Source organism: Thalassophryne amazonica, chromosome 8 (assembly GCF_902500255.1).
Source record: "Thalassophryne amazonica chromosome 8, fThaAma1.1, whole genome shotgun sequence".
Lineage (NCBI taxonomy): Eukaryota > Metazoa > Chordata > Actinopteri > Batrachoidiformes > Batrachoididae > Thalassophryne > Thalassophryne amazonica.
This window is the reverse complement of record NC_047110.1, coordinates 102,435,364-102,454,388: the sequence shown is the minus strand read 5'-3', so window position 1 is coordinate 102,454,388 and position 19,025 is coordinate 102,435,364. Positions and strand designations below refer to the sequence as shown.

The window sequence follows — 19,025 nt, the reverse complement described above, 5'->3', positions numbered from 1 at the left end:
AGGAACGAGTTTGTTAATGTCAGGAACAATTTTGATCCCTAAGTAAGTAAAACCTTCATAGGTACTTGCAAACTGCGTTTGAATTGGTGGGTTGTCTCTGTTCAACAAAAGTAAGGAACTTTTCTCTTGATTAACTTTATAACCTGAAAAGGTACCAAAAGTGTGCAGTATTTCACTTACTGATTTAACTGATTCGCCCAAGTTGGTTAAAAATAGAACGATATCATCAGCAAAAAGGGATATCCGATGCTCACACCCTCCCACCTTCATACCAGTTATATCAGGAGATTTACGTATGGTCATCGCTAACGGTTCAATGGCAAATAGGAATAGGAGGGGGCTTAGTGGGCAGCCTTGCCTCGTTGATCTACAAAGTTCTATAGGTTTTGAAACCTGGTTGTTTGTAACAATGATGGCTGTTGGTTTTGTATATAATAATCAAATCCAATTTAAATATGTTTCCCCTAGGCCGAATCTTTTAAGGGTCTCAAATAGATAACTCCACTCGATTCTATCAAATGCTTTTTCAGCATCTAATGATAGAAAGGCATGATCTGTGGAATTTTGTTTTTTGTGTAGCAAATTCATTAAGCGTCGAATGTTGTGGAATGCCTGTCGGCCAAGTATAAATCCGTTTTGGTCGTTTAATATTAATTTAGGGGTATAGGGCTCAATCCTCCGAGCCAAAGCCTTGCATAGTATTTTTGTATCACAGGACATTAGAGATATAGGACGATAAGAACCCATTTCTGTAGGGTCTCTATCTTCTTTTAAGAGAACAGAGATTGCAGCCTGTTTTAGGGAAGGTGGAAGGGTGCCACTCTCATAGGACTCTTTAAACATTTCAAGTAGGTGAGGCATTAATTTGTCGGCAAATCTCTTGTAGATTTCGATGGGAAGGCCGTCTGGCCCAGGGGCGGTTCCTGTATTCATATGATTCACTGCTTCCTTCAGTTCTTCGATACTTAGTTGTTTATCGAGCTCAATTTTGCCCCCCTCAGACAGTGTAGGAAACTGAATTCGATCCAAAAATCTGTTTTGTTCATTTAAATCCTCTGGAATTTCAGAGTTATATAAAGTTTGATAGTATTCTGCAAAAGCATTATTGATACTGATTGGATCAACAAGGTTCTCCCCACTATCAAGAGTAATTGAATTGATTGCCCTGCTTGTTTGCATTTTTTTTTAGTCTCCAAGCCAGAAGTTTCCCAGCTTTTTCCCCTTGATCGTAGTATGATTGTCTGAGCCAAAGAAGTTGAGTTGCAATTTTGCTTGTGCTGAGCTCGTTATATTCCGATTTTAATATAAGAAGTCTTTTTTGCTTCTCTGCATCATCACAGTGATACAATTGCTCTTGTAAATCTTTTATTTGTTTTTCGATACCCTTCAATTTCTCCAAATGAGTTTTAGATTTTTGTCTGGTAAAACTTATAATTTCCCCCCGCAGATAAGCTTTAAAAGCCTCCCATTTAATTAATACACTGGTTTGATTCGTATTGAAAGAAAAATACTCTGATATTTTCCCCTCAATATACTCTACAAACTCAGGAGACTTTAGCCATCTAGCTTGGAATCTAAATGGGCGAGGAGCATAGTAATAGTTTGGAAATTTGATGGATAAAACCACTGGGGCATGGTCTGAAAGTACAATAGACTTATAACAGCAGTCCTGGACCAACGATACAAGGCTAGAGGAGATTAAGAAGAAATCTATGCGAGAATAGGTTTTATATGTGCTAGAAAAACAAGAGTATTCATTCTTATTAGCGTAAAATTGTCTCCAAATTTCAACTAAATTGAGGTCTCTGGTATATTTTCCTATGATTTTCCGTGTTTGTTGATGAGAATTATCAGAGGTATTTGACCTATCCATCCTCGGATGAATCACACAGTTAAAGTCCCCTCCTATTATGTATTGACCACTGTAAGAGGACATGGTTAAAAATAACAAATTTTCAGTAATTCATAACTATCAACAAAGATCAAAGTTCTTTCATATTGGAGAGCATTATGTAGGGTGCTGTCCTTTAGGGCCCCTTCACACATACAGTGAGGAAAATAAGTATTTGAACACCCTGCAATTTTGCAAGTTCTCCCACTTAGAAATCATGGAGGGGTCTGAAATTTTCATCTTAGGTGCATGTCCACTGTGAGAGACATAATCTAAAAAAAAAAAAAAAAAAAAAAAAAAAAAAAAAAAAAAAATCCTGAAATCACAATGTATGATTTTTTATCAATGTATTTGTATGTTACTGCTGCAAATAAGTATTTGAACACCTGTGGAAATCAATGTTAATATTTGGTACAGTAGCCTTTGTTTGCAATTACAGAGGTCAAATGTTTCCTGTAGTTTTTCACCAGGTTTTCACACACTGCAGCAGGGATTTTGGTCCACTCCTCCATACAGATCTTCTCTAGATCTTTCAGTTTGGAGTTTCAGCTCCCTCCAAAGATTTTCTGTTGAGTTCAGGTCTGGAGACTGGTCAGGCCACTCCAGGACCTTGAAATGCTTCTTACGGAGCCCCTCCTTAGTTGCCCTGGCTGTGTTTTTGGGGTCATTGTCATGCTGGAAGACCCAGCCATGACCCATCTTCAATGCTCTTACTGAGGGAAGGAGGTTGTTTGCCAAAATCTCGCAATACATGACCCCGTCCATCCTCCCTTCAATACGGTGCAGTCGTCCTGTCCCCTTTGCAGAAGAGCACCCCCAGAGTATGATGTTTCCACCCCCATGCTTCACGGTTGGGTTGGTTTTCTTGGGGTTGTTCTCATCCTCTAAACATGGTAAGTGGAGTTGAATTCAAAAAGCTCTATTCTGGTCTCATCTGACCATATGACCTTCTCCCATGCCTCTTCTGGATCATAAGGATGGTCACTGGTGAACTTCAAATGGGCCTGGACATGTGCTGGCTTGAGCAGTGGGACCTTGCTGCCCTGCAGGATTTTAAACCATGACAGCATCATGTGTTACTAATGTAATCTTTGTGACTGTGGTCCCAGCTCTCTTCAGGTCATTGACCAGGTCCTCCTGTGTAGTTCTGATCTTTCTCAGAATCATCCTTACCCCACAAAGTGAGATCTTGCATGGAATCCCAGACTGAGGGAGATTGACAGTCAGCTTGTGTTTCTTCCACTTTCTAATAAATAATCATAACAGTTGTTGTTTTCTACCAAGCTGCTTGCCTGTTGTCCTGTAGTCCATCCCAGCCTTGTGCAGGTCTACAGTTTTGTCCCTGGTGTCCTTAGACAGCTCTTTGGTCTTGCTATGGTGGACAGGTTGGAGTGTGATTGATTGAGTGTGTGAACAGGTGTCTTTTATACAGGTAACAAGTTCAAACAGGTGCAATTAATACAGGTAAAGAGTGCAGAATAAGAGGGCTTCTTAAAAAAAATTAACAGGTCTGTGTGAGCCAGAATTCTTGCTGGTTGGTAGGTGTTCAAATACTTATTTGCAGCAGTAACATACAAATAAATTATTTAAAAAATCATACATTGTGATTTCCGGATTTTTTTTTTTTTTTTAGATTATGTCTGTCACAGTGGACATGCACCTAAGATGAAAATTTCAGACCCCTCCATGATTTCTAATTGGCAGAACTTGCAAAATCGCAGGGTGTTCAAATACTTATTTTCCTCACTGTAGTGCGAATACGTACAACTCCAGGTTGACTCATGGTGAAACAGCTTGTATGATCAAACCACGAAACATCATGCAGATGAGCAGGCGTGCACGATGCCGGTGCAAGGGTTTGTGCACATGGGAACACACTGCCAGCAGCTGCAACAATGTGTAACCACATCATGCAGCTGCTGTGAAGAAAAAAAAAAAAATACATGCTGCGTTGGTTTTGTGCATGTGGGAACACAGCAGCTTTTCACAGCAGCTGCTGAAAATAAAAAAATAAAAATTACATGCCATCCACAAGACTCAAACCTGCATCAGTGCCAGTCAGAAACTTTGCCATTGAGCTACAATCACAGTCTTGTGAAAGTTGCGGTGGGAACCTGCCTGATATGAGGAAGTAGATAGATGTATTTAAAATGAAATAATCCCACACACCATATAAAAACACCGCATTTATCAAGTGCGCAATACAAATATGATCTGTCTGTTCCTCTGTAGATGACCCATGGTCACAGACATACATTCATGAAGGGGCCGTTAAATAACCCTGGTTTAAAAACAAAAATGCCACAGGATTAAAAACCCACACGCTCTGATTACCAGACAGAAACTTTATCATTGCGTTTCAATCACTGACTGCGTTTACGTTCCATTAATATTCGGGTTAAGGTCAATATTCCGGTTTCTGAATCATTAGGAATAACCCGTTTTCATGCTTAAGCAGACAGTTACTCCTGTATACATGGTCATTGGTATCATTTGGAATATCCCCATCTAAACAGCGACACACGTCTTCCAGCGGTGTTTGATTTGGTCTGGCGTTCGTGCAAATCCTGCTTCGCGTAAAACCCCTCACTACACACTTTATACACTTTTCTCAAACAGGCATTAACATTTTCTCACTTTTCTCTCCTGTGTAAATACTCTCTTTTTTCTTCTGGGCGAGAAGATTATAACAGACACAAGCGGAACACAATGCGCGTGCTCTCCCTTCACTCACTGCCTCCGGGAGTACAGATGCGGGACCCGCAAAGAATCCAAGTCAAGGCCATGGAACTCTGCAGCTGCAGTATACCGAGACCCTGCGGCGCTGTGGATTTTTTCTGCAAGAAATCTATCCTTGCGGGCTGCCTCCGCATCAAAACAGCGAGCGTAGTCTCTGGACCTGTTGCCAGAGTTGGCGCAGCTCCACACAGCAGAGAGAGGGGCGGTGTGAGTGGCCCGCTGCGGCATTTACCGAGCCCGCAGACAAGGTAAGCGCATCGGAGGCAGTGAGAGCAATCACGGTGATTCCGACCGGTGCTGCCTGATAAGGATGCAGAACACAATGCGCTGTTTACATCTGCTTTTGTGGTGTCCGGTGAGTTGCGCGCCCCGCATACAAATAGTTGACGTACTCAAAAGACCAAGATTCCTTGCGGATAGGACATGCGCAGAACACAAAATAATGTTCCTTTCTATGGGGATATCCCGATGCGTGTTTATATGACCTGATATTCGGGTTAGAAAAGGAGTAACCCAGGGGTCTTATTCAGATTTTTAAAAACCGGAATATGAGCATATTCGGGTTTTTGCGGGTGTTTACATAGCCGTGCGCAATGGGGTTATTGCTAATATTCTGGTTATGAAAGGGTTATTGGCTGCATGTAAATGTAGTCAGTGTTTTGTAAAAGGAGCATGAAATGGGTAAAATCAACAAGCAGATAAATGTACGAGGTCTGTCAATAAAGCAACGGTCCTTTTTATTTTTTTCAAAAACTATATGGATTTCATTCATATGTTTTTACGTCAGACATGCTTGAACCCTCGTGCGCATGCGTGAGTTTTTCCACGCTTGTCGGTGACGTCATTCGCCTGTGAGCACTCCTTGTGGGAGGAGTCGTCCAGCCCCTCGTCGGAATTCCTTTGTCTGAGAAGTTGCTGAGAGACTGGCACGTTGTTTGATCAAAATTTTTTTCTAAACCTGTGAGACACATCGAAGTGGACACGGTTCGAAAAATTAAGCTGGTTTTCAGTGAAAATTTTAACGGCTGATGAGAGATTTTGAGGCGATTCTGTCGCTTTAAGGACTTCCCACGGTGCGAGACGTCGCTCAGCGCTCTCAGCCGCCGTCGTCAGCCTGTTCAAGCTGAAAACCTCCACATTTCAGGCTCTGTTGATCCAGGACGTCGTGAGAGAACAGAGAAGTTTCAGAAGAAGTCGGTTTCAGCATTTTATCCGGATATTCCACTGTTAAAGGAGATTTTTTTAATGAAAGACGTGCGGACGGGTCCGCGCGTCGGGACGCAGCCGACGCAACGCTCCGCCACAGGAAAAACACCTCTGTTGAAAGCCTTAAGGACAAGTTGGAACACGTCCTGCCTGTTAAACAATTTCTCATATACTCACTCCACTGAAAGCCATCAAAAGCCGCCTGGATTTTACAAATGGTTATCAACACGGAGGTGTTTTTCCTGTGCCGCCGCACTGCGTCGGCTGCGTCCCGACGCGCGGACCCGTCCGCACGTCTTTCATTAAAAAAATCTCCTTTAACAGTGGAATATCCGGATAAAATGCTGAAACCGACTTCTTCTGAAACTTCTCTGTTCTCTCACGACGTCCTGGATCAATAGAGCCTGAAATGTGGAGGTTTTCAGCTTGAACAGGCTGACGACGGCGGCTGAGAGCGCTGCGCGACGTCTCGCACCGTGAAAAGTCCTTAAAGCGACAGAATCACCTCAAAATCTCTCATCAGCCGTTAAAATTTTCACTGAAAACCAGCTTAATTTTTCGAACCGTGTCCACTTCGATGTGTCTCACAGGTTTAGAAAAAATTTTGATCAAACAACGTGCCAGTCTCTCAGCAACTTCTCAGACAAAGGAATTCCGACGAGGGGCTGGACGACTCCTCCCACAAGGAGTGCTCACAGGCGAATGACGTCACCGACAGGCTTGGAAAAACTCACGCATGCGCACGAGGGTTCAAGCATGTCTGACGTAAAAACATATGAATGAAATCCATATAGTTTTTGAAAAAAATAAAAAGGACTGTTACTTCATTGACAGCCCTCGTATCTTCTAAAAAAAAGTGCTGTGATAACTGACCAAACGATGTTTGTTACAACATATTTCTGCTGATATGTGACTGAAAGTGGTGTATTTGTCATACTGTTGGCTTGTCCTGGTCATGCAGTGCGCCGCTCGCAGCCCTCACGGCTCAACACACGTGTCCTGTCAGATGTGACATTCAGATCACCTGCTGCGTGTCCAAACGGACTGACGGCCCGTTTCTCCTCCTATTGCAAAAGCGATATATGTTTTTATGTATTTCCACACAAGCACGCACACGCACGTTTTCGGCAAAACACAAGACGTGTGCTGCAGCTGTGATGTCCATAACTGGAGATGTCTCAACAGCTCTAGGCAGCCAGCCACGCCCCCTGTCCTGTCAGCGCACAGACCAAGATGTCACTCTGTGATCAGATGAGAGATGCCTCGCCTGCAGGGGGGCGAATCACATGCACAGATGTGTTGTGGGGGTGGGGGGAGAGTGCATGAAACACATGCACACGTGTTGTGGGGGGGGAGCCAACACTCTGGCACGCCACATGTACACTCGGCAACTTCACAGTCGTGGGGCACTTAGACAAATTTCACATCCAGCGCCACAGTGATTGTCTGCAGACTGTTTTTGTGATGATAGTATGAATGGCCACACATTTTCTAAGTGCCATGCGAGCAGTGTAAGACGTTCGTGGGTGTCAGCTGGAATTTGGCTGACACCTCCCGTGAGAGGGTTCGATGGGCTTGCACAGCGCACACCCCGTCTTTCAGCTGCTGGTTTGCGCAAATAGTTGTAGCAACAGTTGACAAGGTGTTGGAAGCAGCTACGATTACGTTTTGCACACAATTCCTGCTTTATGTGCACTTTATGCGCAAATCAACCAAATTCACACTATGTATGAAGGGGCCCTTATTGACTGATTAAAGTCTGATCTGGATCTGATCCAGATTACAGATTTTGTGGCCATTTCAATTTAACATTGAAAAACCCATTTAATGTATATTTTTTACATTATATCTTTATCAAATGTGCCCCAATCACTCTCATATTTGAAAGTGAGGTGTAGACTGGCACTCACTATCACTTGACAAAGTTGGATTTGGATCTGATCTGGATTGTGGATTTTGTGGACATTTGAATTTAATATTGGAAAGCCCATTTGATGTACATTTTGCATTATAGCTCAATCAAAAGTAACTCAACCACTCTTGTTTGTGACAATGAGGTGCAAACTGGCGCTCTCAATGAACAGACTACGTTTGAGCCACATCTGATACGTCCTGCGGATTTGATATATATTTTGTATTATATTTAGCTTTGGAAAAGCCACTTCTAACAGGACCTGAACCTTGAAAACTTTTTCCATGATAAAAATGAGTAGAATTGGAAGCTAGTGTTGGCGAATGTTTGTGCTCTATGATGGCGGTGCTCTAGTAACACATGACCACACACAAAACATGAAATATCTTTTGTTTGCAGTTAATTACAAATTAAAGTAAATTTAAAAATCACTGCAGGTTCCCTCCATCCATAGTTTATGATATGTCCCACCTGTTTCTGATTTGGAGCTGTGTAGTACGGATGTTATACAAACAGGTGTTGATGTTATACAAACAGGTTTGATCCAGGACTTTCAGGAAGAAAACGTCCAGCATGCAACTGCTAGCTAAATACTGTAAAAAAAAAAAAAAAAACACACACACACACCCAAATACTGTGGCTAGCTAAAAGGAGCAAGTTATAGTAGCAACAGCAGCAACTAATTGTCATGATCATCTGTTCACGGCCGCCTTACACGGTCTATGTTCCTGGGTTGCAGAAGTATATGTGGGCCACATGGAGGTTGGAAGTCATGGTGATAATGATGATCGACTATCCAGCCGCGAGTGGGCTGCTGTCTACCGAGGAAGATTTGACCATTCCATTTTCCGACCCGATCAAGTACTGCATCCTGGGAATCTGCATTACTCTCTTTCTGCTGGCCTTGTTCGTCTTGGCCTGGCAAGTCTTCAGATGCTTAACACAGAAACACGCCTTATATACAGCTCAGAACAACGGTGAGTACAGATACGTTAAACACCACAACGAGCAGGAAATTTGTCATCACAAACTTCGATTTGAATATTACCGTAGCGAGCAGTGACCCCCTTTACCTGGACGACAAGCTGACAACTGAGGACGACTACTTGGAAGGTCCAAGTATTAAGGTAAGATTGAAACAGCTTCAAACTCTGTTTAAAAGAGAAATTTCTTACATCATCTCTGTGGTTGGCTGTAAATTTATTTGGCAACGTAAAACCTGGTGCGCAGCCACAGTTTCTAATCCTGGAATCAGGGAATTGTCCTTTGTGTGAGGAACTGTAGATTTTCCACCTTTTAAATTAAATTATGCAAATCCTCCAAATAAGAATGAATCATTTGCAGTAATATGTGTGATGTTACACTCTGAGTAATCTGCTTACTGTGGTATTCTCACTGAAGCAGTTTGTAATGTGATTGCTTCATGACCACTGCTTCATGATGCATCGCTTTGTTCGTCATTACTTAAAGCTGCATGGAGGCCGCCATGTTGCACCGCCATGTTGATACACTGTCCCAAACTGGACATATTCTGTCTTTCACATTTTACTGGAAGACTGAAGGTGGATGAAAGGAGTCGGTGCTTCTTGCCCTGTGCACTGGCTGATTTCCGGTCTGATATTTTCCCATAGCAGACCGTTACCATGACACTCGGTCCGGATCGCGTATCAGATTTGGAGGAATTTAACAGCAAATGAGCTCGAAGTGGACGTTCAAAATGAAGACCAACAAGATGAAAGCACAGCTCCTAACAGTCAGGAACATATTGAAAACTTTGTTACAAACCAGAAAACTAAAAACACAATTAGAAAACCAAGTCGGATCGGACATGAACATACTCCATAAATATCTATTCAATTTTGTCAACGCAGCTAAAAAAAAGAGTCATATAATAAATGATTTATGAACCTTGCTTCCTCAGTTTGTAAGAGAAAATATCAAGACCTGTGTGTTTTTTTGCATATACACAGTGCTTTCCAAATGTATTAGAACATTTGGTATTTCACACATTTCAATTTGTTTAAGCCATTTCAAATACAAAAAATACAAAAACTAAGAATTTCTAAAATTATGTTCCTTAAACTCAAACTCAAAGTAAATCTCTACAACATGATATAAATTAATTAAAAATATAAAAGCCAACATGATGATGAGTTGCATATGCAATGGAACACTTTGGTATAACACCTGCAAATAATCAGTTTTCAATTTTCATAAAAAGAAGGCCTGAAAGTTCAGCTACAATTTGCCAGAAGGTACATCTGAGATGCAAGCCGAGATCTGATGTTTTAGTGAAAGAAAATCCTCTGTACCACTTCATCATGAAGCTGTATGACTGATGATACAAAATGCAAAACATGCACTGTGCACAATTTCTCCAATCACAGCCACAGAAGCCTGTAACTTCTTCTGGGTTATCTGGGTGTCTTGGTGGCTTTCCTCACTCTTCTCCTCCTTGCACAGTCACTCAGTTTTTGAGAATTGTCGACTCCACACAGATTTACCATAAAGTGCCATATTGTTTGTATTTCTTCATAACTGATGTAAATAACGTTCAAGACATATTCAGTGACTTGGAAATGTTCATGTATCCATCCCCTGACTTGTCTGAAGAAAACTGGCAATTAAACTGATTATTTACAGGCATTATACCAAAGTGTTCCATTACTTATGCAACATATCATCTTGGCTTTTATATTTTTAATGAATTTATAACAAGTTGTAGAGATTTGAGTTCAGTTTGAAGAAGATCATTTTAGAAATTTTATTTTTGATTTTTTTTTGTATTTGAAATGGCATAAACCAATTAAAATGTGTGAAATACAAAGTGTTCCAATACTTTTTGGGGGCACTGTACATAACTTATTACAATGGAAGGCAAGAGAACATGTGTCGCCAAAGAATTGAAAATGAGAAGGAACAGGAATCGTGTCGTGACGGAATAATGCATTCTGAAATTTCACCAGTAGAAGGCACTAAATTCTACACACTGTAGCTTTAAAGAATAAAGAACCAAAACAAACTCTGTTCAGATTGTTCAGGTTATAAAATTGTATAGGTCTCTCTGTGTGTGTGTATATATATATATATATATATATATTTAACACTGGAAAATAGGCCATTATACTCAAAATGATTTGCACAAACCTTAGTGGAAATATTTGGTCAAATGTAAAAATAGAAACCTTAAATTTTGAGGTTGTTACACACAAAAAGATGCAAAACTATTAATGCTGTTGTAGGACTGATGAGTTTGTGGTTGTTGTAGTTTTCAGCATGACTAATTTGACCATGTACAGTGGTGTTATAGCTTCACATGATCTTGATGAAATGAGACTGATTGGCCTGTGAAAGGAGTCGGGTTGAGGGGGTGTGTCTGGCGAGGATTCTGTTATTGTCTCCTGCTGCATGTCAGCTGTGTTTGACAGTCGGTCACATTGTATTTGTGTATTCACCTGTACTGTTGATGTAATCATCTCTCTACATTAGGGGAGGTGATGGTCTAGCGGTTAAGGTGTTGGGCTTGAGTCCAGAAGATCATGGGTTCAAATCCCCGCCTGACTGGAAAATCACTAAGGGCCTTTGGGCAAGGTCTTTAATCCCCTATTGCTCCCGGTGTGTAGTGAGCGCCTTGTATGGCAGCACCCTGACATCGGGGTGAATGTGAGGCATAATTGTAAAGCGCTTTGAGTATCTGATGCAGATGGAAAAGCGCTATATAAATGCAGTCCGTTTTCCGTTTCTGTCGATTTCAGCAGGAGCCTCGGCTGGAGTCGAGTCACAGTAAAGTCTGGTTGGTTCTCATTTTCAAATATAATAAGACCTGCAGTCAGGATGATGTTAAGATTACATCTAAAGTCAGTCTCCCACAGAAACACAGACACAGAAACGTGTGTCCAGTTTATTAAAATAGCAGGTGACACATAGGCGTCATACACAGACAATACAATAGGGCCTTTATTGTCATTACACAAACATGCAACAAAACTTGTCCTCTGCATTTAATCATCCTAATAACAGTTAGACACAATCCAACCACTAGGAGAAGTGAGCAGCCACAGTCCGGCACCCGGGGACCAACTCCAGATGTAGAGATGCTGCCTTAGTCAGGGGCAGAGGAAGGACCAGACCCTAAAAAAACATGTTTTTGATTATGGTAGGAAACCGTAGTGCTCGGAGGAAACCCACACAGACAAACTCCACACAGAAAGGGCGGGAGGCGATCCCACAACCTTCTTGCTGTGAGGCAATAGTGCTAAACACTAACCTACCATGCCGCCCAAGTAAGATATTCTCATTTAATGCGAAAGGGATTTCAAATCTGGTTAAAAGGAGTAAAAAACTATCAAAAGTAAAAAAAGGAAAATACTCAAATTATATGGTTACAGGAGACGCACCTTTCTGTGTCAGCATGAAAAGAATGAGCTATACAAGAGCATATTATTCATCTTACAGTGCGAAGGAGAGGCGTTATAGTATTAATATCACAAAAAAAAAAATACAATTTCATTATATTTCTGTGGAGTTTGATGAAGAAGAGAGGTATATAATAGTTTAAGGGAAGATCAACAATGTAACAATAACCATTTGTAAAGTTTATGTTCCTGCTGGAAGTCATGTTGCCTTCCACAGAAAGGTGTTTGAACTAATGATTGGCGCTCCAGGAATTGTAATCCGTGGAGGTGATTGGAACCGTCGTCTTAACCCTAAACGAGATGCATCGAAAAACGTACCATGCGGGCAGAGGAAGGACCTTGCTTCCCTGATTCTAGGGATCCACACATAGATTTGGCACAAGTTGCACACCGGATGCTCTTCCTGACACACTGCAGATTTACAAGTAGAATGGGCACAGGTGGCCTTGACCCGGGAATCTTCTCATTTGAAGGGAATCATGCTCAGCGCTTACGCCACGGTCAACTTGTCCATTCCCCCGGATAAGTGGAGGAAGATCGATGGATGATGGTTAATGTGAAGGAGATCCATTTAATTTCTATTTCTGGACACATGTCATCAGTTTAGGCAGCTCTTGCAGGATACTTACTGGGATTCTTAACATGTCTTCCCACATCAGGTCAACGGGTCACTACGTTTCTCGCTGTACTATGACGAGCCACAGTCCCGTCTGGTGGTCACCGTGCTGCAGGTGGCGGGTCTGCAGGACCACAGTCAGATCCACAGCCTGCAGTCCTTCGTCAAGCTCAGACTGATGCGGGCGGGATCGAACGGGAACCAAGTCAATGAGCGTGTCAACGAAGAGGTAAATTAGCCCTCAGTAATCAGTGAGTCTGAAATCAATTTACCTCAGAATTACAAAGACCAGTCATAGTGAAGCATGAAACAAATTTCGACAAAATGCAGATGAACAATTTTCTTTAAAGTGTTTGCATTTTGCAAAAATATATTTTTTTGTTTCCACATGCTGCTATTGGTAGATATTGTCTACGGGTAGAGTGAGGAATTCATTCTGGGAGGAGTCCCACTGTATGACACTATCAAAGTATTTGGAGTCATTCAAAGCAATGAATCATTTTCAGAAGCAATTTGTTTCATGCGCTGTTGCTCACGTTTTGCACCAGTGAGACATTTTATGAAGCAGTTCTTTACTGTTTCTACTGCTTTGAAGCACTAAATCAATTTCTGAAGCCATCTGCTATTGCTAACATTTTGAGTTTGTGAATCATTTTCTGAAGCGGTTTCAGGGACTGTTGATTGTATTTTGAAACGGTAATTTAATTTAGAAATTATTTTCTTTGTGGTTTCTACTGCTTTAAAACAGAATGGTTTTCTGGAGTAATTCTGTCATTCACTGTTTCTAGCATTTTGAGCCAGTGAATCATTTTCTGAAGCAATTCTTTGAGTTGATGTTTCTACTGGTTTGAAGCAGCTCTTTTCAGGAACTGTTGCTACCACTGTGAACTAGTGAATCATTTTCTGAAGCAATTCTTTTATTTAGTATTTCTACTGCTTTGAATTAGTGAATAATTTGCTGCCACAATTTGGTTCATTTCCTCTTTCCAGCATTTCAGAATATTTGGTCACTTTCAGAAGCACTTTTTTTTTATTATTATTGTTTTAGTGTTTCTAGCATTTGAAATGGTGAATCATTTTCAGAAATAAATTGTTTCATGTAATGTCTCTACTCTTTGAAACGATTAATTATTTTCTGAAACTATTTGTTTCATATACTGTTGCTAACATTTTGAAACAGGAAATCATTTTCTGAAAAAAATTGTTTCATTTAGTGTTTCTATGGCTTTGAAAGAGTCATTTCCAAAAAGTGTTTTGGATGCTGTTTCTAGCATTTTGAAGCAATGAATCACTTTCTAAAACTGTTTTTTTCTTTGTTTCAACTGCTTTGAAACTATGAATCATTTTCTGAAACAATTTAATATGGTGTTTCTAGCATTTTGAAGCAGTGACTTATTCTCTGAAGCAGTTTGTTTCACTTACTAACACTTCAAAAGTCATTCATTTTCTGAACCACTTCTTTCATCGATTGTTTCTGCGACTGAAACACTTTGTAAAATGTTGGTGTGGTGCTGTTAGGCTGACGGCATGACCCGCGTGCTGTGGAGAGTTCTGGACGAGTGGCAGACTCACACTGTCAAAGGCAGCACGAACCCATTGTTTGGAGAACAGTTCAGCTACATCCTGCAGGAAGAGAAGGAGCTTCATCACATCACGCTGAGGATGGAGGTGATGCCGTCTGAACTTTCTCAAATCACACATCGACATTTGACAGCTTCATAGTGTTAAGTGTTGGCAGTGTTTGTTCCAACTCCAAGATCACTCAGACCGAGGGCCAAAGGATTTTCAGGATTTTGTTGCTAAGGATCATTCTTCACCTTTTTCCATTTATGTGCCACCAACCATCACCTGTGATCTGAAAATAACCCGTCTTCCATGTGCTTGCATGTGTCTCAGGTCAGAGACTTTGATAGGTTCTCCAGACCCACAGTTCTGGGAGAGGTCAGAGTCCCTCTGAGCCAACTCAACATCGTGTACCCTGTGGAGCTGCAGCAAGACCTGCAGACACCTCAGAAGGTGGGACACAAAGGCGCACGCGACACAGAAAGAAAACATAGACGCCAAAATGAAATTGTCTTTCCACACACACACACACACCTCACTCTTATTTTGGAGTAGGTGACTTATGTTGTTTTCAATGACATCTAGTGGTGAGGTTTCAGATAGTCAAGGCTACAGTGATCTGACATTTAACCTCAGTGACATAAACCCTAACTCAGTTGACTGACCTCAGGCTCACCTTTTAGCACATTATGTTCCAACTAGCTTGATCTTTGCCCAGATTAATTCTTTAATGGCACATTTGCCCTTTTTTGGTACAGTTGTACAATTCTGCATGAAAACAGAAAACAGAATTTTGATCTTTGACCCCAGTGACCTTGCAGTGCTCCCTGATGTACCTTTGGTATGTTTGATCTCATATGGGCAATTCCAGGACCCAACTACAAGTTTGATTGTAATCGGTATGAGAAATCAAAATGTTGACCTTTGATCTCAATGGCCTTAGGTGCCTACCCCCCCCCCCCCCCAAAAAAAAAGTGTAACCTTTGATATATTTGATTTCACCTGGGCAATTCTAGAAACCATCTACAAGTCTGCTGTTCACTGGAGCTGGGGGGATTGAAAAAAAACCTTTGATCTCCATGACGTTGACCTTTGCTAAAACTTGTCTTTTTAGGATAATTCTGGAGTTGACCATCATTTGCACATTAAATTTGGAAATCAGTCACAGGTCCTGGGTGGAGTAGGGGAGCAGACAGATCATTGTTCAAATTGTCACCTTCCTAAAATAATGGCCTAAGTCATGTGACATAGGCCATTATTTTAGGAAGGTGACGAAATGTGGTTTGACTGTGTAAACAATGTATTACGTTGATTTTGATTGTGGTCTTCTGCTGCTGCACAGGATCTCGTCGGTGAGGTGCTTCTGTCACTGAAGTTTCTTCCTACGTCTCAGAGGCTGGAGATTGGAATCTTAAAGATCAGAACGCTTCTCTCTGGAGTTTCCTCAGATGCAGGTAAATCATATACGCACACACACACACACACACACACACACACACACACACACACACACACACACACACACACACACACACACACACACACACACACACACACACACACACACACACACAGAGTTCCTAATCTGCCTTGTCCGTGTGGTGCAGCTCTGTATACCAGGGTCAGTGTGCAGTGCAACCAGTGCAAGCTGAGATACCAAAAAACCACCACAGTGTCTCGCTGCCCGGTGACCGTCTTCAACGAGGTCCTCATGTTCACCCTGCCAGAGTTCCCTGTGGAGCAGTGTCGGATTGTGGTGTCCGTGTACGAGACTCAGGTGACTAACAAATCCTCCAAGCACCTAATTGGCCAGTTGACTGTGGAGAAAGAGAAAAGTTCGGAAGACAAACACTGGAACCTGATGATGCGCTCCGTCCGCCAGCCAGTAGCAAAGTGGCGCAGCCTGCTGATCTGAGTGCAGCTCACAAACCCTCCTGGATCCTTTTACCCACTTCTATTTAAACTATAAAACGGACCGGGTTCTGGCCAGCCTTTGCTCCGTCCCTGCACATGTTCAGTCACGTAAGAATAATCGCACGTTTCTCTTCTCTGTGTTTAGATCCAAATCCTGAAAAGACTTTAGGGTGTTGACCTTTGTACGGCATTGTTATGAAGGGTTTGTTTTCTGTTAATAAAAACTCCTAAAAATCAGATTTTTTTGCACTGTGAAAACATGAAATGATTGTTACTGTACATTCCATTATTAAATCTTTTTATTGCAGCTCCTGCAACGTCTCAGTTAAATCAAATGATTACTTGCAGTTACAGCTCCACCTGCCTGTCAGCTACCGTCATAACAGGCATATTCCTGGATAAATACTAAGACTGCATTTCTATGCATTTCCCATAGATGCAGACAGTGATCCTCTGGTCACAAACAATTTCAGTTTATATAGCGCCAAATCACAACAAAGTTGCCTCAAGGCGCTTTACACAAGTAAAGTCTAACCTTACCAACCCCTAGATTAAGCACACAGGTGACAGTTGTAAGGAAAAATTCCCTCTGATGATTTGAGGAAGAAACCTCAAGCAGACCAGACTCAAAGGGGTGACCCTCTGCGCTACAGCTGCAATAGACAATACAGGAAATTAGACAGGAAATTTTGTGAGAAACCCACCTCTTGAGGTCTTGATTCCTGAACCCTGTTCTCTTTCACTTATTTCCTTGCACGACTCATCTTCTGTCCTTTGGGTTCTCTAATCAACTACATCTGATCATATCTCGCAGCTTAACTGTAGCAACAGAGCTGTATTTTTTCTAGGTTTGTAAATGTACTATCTGCAACTTTTATAGGTTATATAGGGTTGTTTCAAGACATCCAACACTAAGACGTCCAAGTCAAAAACATCTAAGGCCAGTGCATCTGAGATCATGGCCAATACATCCAAGATCAAGACTAGTGCATCCAAGTCCAAGACATCCAAACCCAACACATTCCAGATCAACACCAGCACATCCAAGTCCAAGATGTACAAGGCCAATGCATCCAAGCTCAAGACCAGTGCATCCAAGCCCTAGGCATCCAAGATCAATGCCATGTCATCCAAAGACACCCAAGGCCAACACATCCAAAATCAAGATATCTGAGGGTAACGAATGGAAGATCAAGACCAGTGCATCCAAGCTCTAGGCATCCAAGATCAATGCCAAGTCATTGGCATTGATCTTGGATGCCAACACATCTGAGATCAAGACATCTGAGGGTAATGAATGGAAGATCAAGACCGGTGCATCCAAGATCAAAGCATTGAAGGGAAAAACAGTGGCCAACGCAAACAAGGCCAAAGCCTGGAAAATGGCCTTAAGGCATCTTAAGGTCAATGCCAAACATCAAGGCACTAAAATAATGTTTTAACTGAAACAACCTCTGAGAAAGTGGTTGTGTTTTATTGAAGTTTCAATGTGTGTGTGTGTGTGTGTGTTTGTTTTTTTTGTTGTTTTTTTATCAGCAGTGCATCTGAAGAGGACATAAGAAGATTTCCATGAACTATGGTGGAGAAGTAGGCCTTTAAATTAAGGAAGAACGCACAAATTTTGGGTAAAATCCAGAAAAAGGGGAAGTTGCTACCATTGGTCTCTGTGTTTTAATCTTTGTTTCTGAGTATTTGGAGCCTAAACTTTTTTTTTGTTGCATTCTTCTGGTCAGTTGCTTTAATATTGTAATCACAACTAACAAAAACACTTTAGGTGTTGCAGTCAGGATTAGCAGCCAAGGCTCACTGATCGGCAGTTATGATCAACAATCAGCAGTCAGGATCAAAGCTGAGTGATCACATACACATTTAGTGATCTGGATCAAATGCCAGTGATTGGGATCAATGATCATGATCAAAGATGGGTTCTCGAGGTTAAAAGGTCAGCAATTACGAGTAAAGCTCATCAATTAGGATCAAAGTTCAGCAATCATGATCAAAATTTAGCAGTCAGGACCTGCAGTCAACAATCAGGATCAAAGATAAATGATTGGGATGACAGATCAGGACATAGGTTAAGTGATCTGGATCAATGGAACAATCAATCATAGTCAAGGATGAGTGCCCACTGCCCAGTATTAAACATCACCAATGAGGATCAAAGGTGAGCGGTCACAAACAAGGACTAGGATCACAGGTCAGGAAAAAAAGGTGAACAATCAGGAGCAACGTCATGATTGGGATCAAAGGTAAGTGTCTGTAGGTATGGTTTGGTCCAGATCCAAAGGATAAAAGTGTATTTTTGAACAGGGCTGGTCTGCTAGAGTGGAGTAAGGACTGGAAAAGTTTACACTGAACAAAAATATAAATGCAGCATTTTTGTTTTTACTCTCATTGTTTAAGTCAAAGACCTAAAACATATTCTATTTCTCAAATATTGTTCACACATCTGTGTTAGTGAGCACTTCTCCTTTGCCGAGATAATCCATCCCACCTCACTCATGCAAACACGGGGAGAACATGCAAACTCCACAAAGAAAGGATGGGGGGGGGGGGACAATCCCACAACCTTCTTGCTGCAAGGCAACAGTGCTAACCACTAAGCCACCATGCAGCCCAGAACTGTATGTCTCAAATTTTAAAATGTCAGTGATAAATGGAGCATTTTTGAAGGTACTGTGGAAGTCCTGTGTTGGATTAAAATGTAGAAAATTTTGGATTTTGTCTTTCACTTGACCAGTGTTGTCAAAGTAACTTTGAAAAGTTACT

General features: G+C 41.5%; 1 protein-coding gene across 1 annotated transcript in view; it reads left to right on the top strand.

Moving 5' to 3' along the window:
* The window catches only part of syt19 (synaptotagmin XIX), a 45,997-nt gene extending 29,504 nt beyond the window's left edge, over positions 1-16,493 (top strand). Inside the window, exons 3-9 of the mRNA XM_034177119.1 lie at positions 8,488-8,725; positions 8,802-8,875; positions 12,823-13,008; positions 14,298-14,447; positions 14,676-14,795; positions 15,685-15,796; positions 15,950-16,493. Of these exons, the coding sequence (XP_034033010.1) occupies positions 8,488-8,725; positions 8,802-8,875; positions 12,823-13,008; positions 14,298-14,447; positions 14,676-14,795; positions 15,685-15,796; positions 15,950-16,257 (1,188 nt within the window). The 3' untranslated portion in view covers positions 16,258-16,493. The remainder of the gene's footprint in view (positions 1-8,487; positions 8,726-8,801; positions 8,876-12,822; positions 13,009-14,297; positions 14,448-14,675; positions 14,796-15,684; positions 15,797-15,949) is intronic.
* Positions 16,494-19,025: the final 2,532 nt, after the last annotated feature.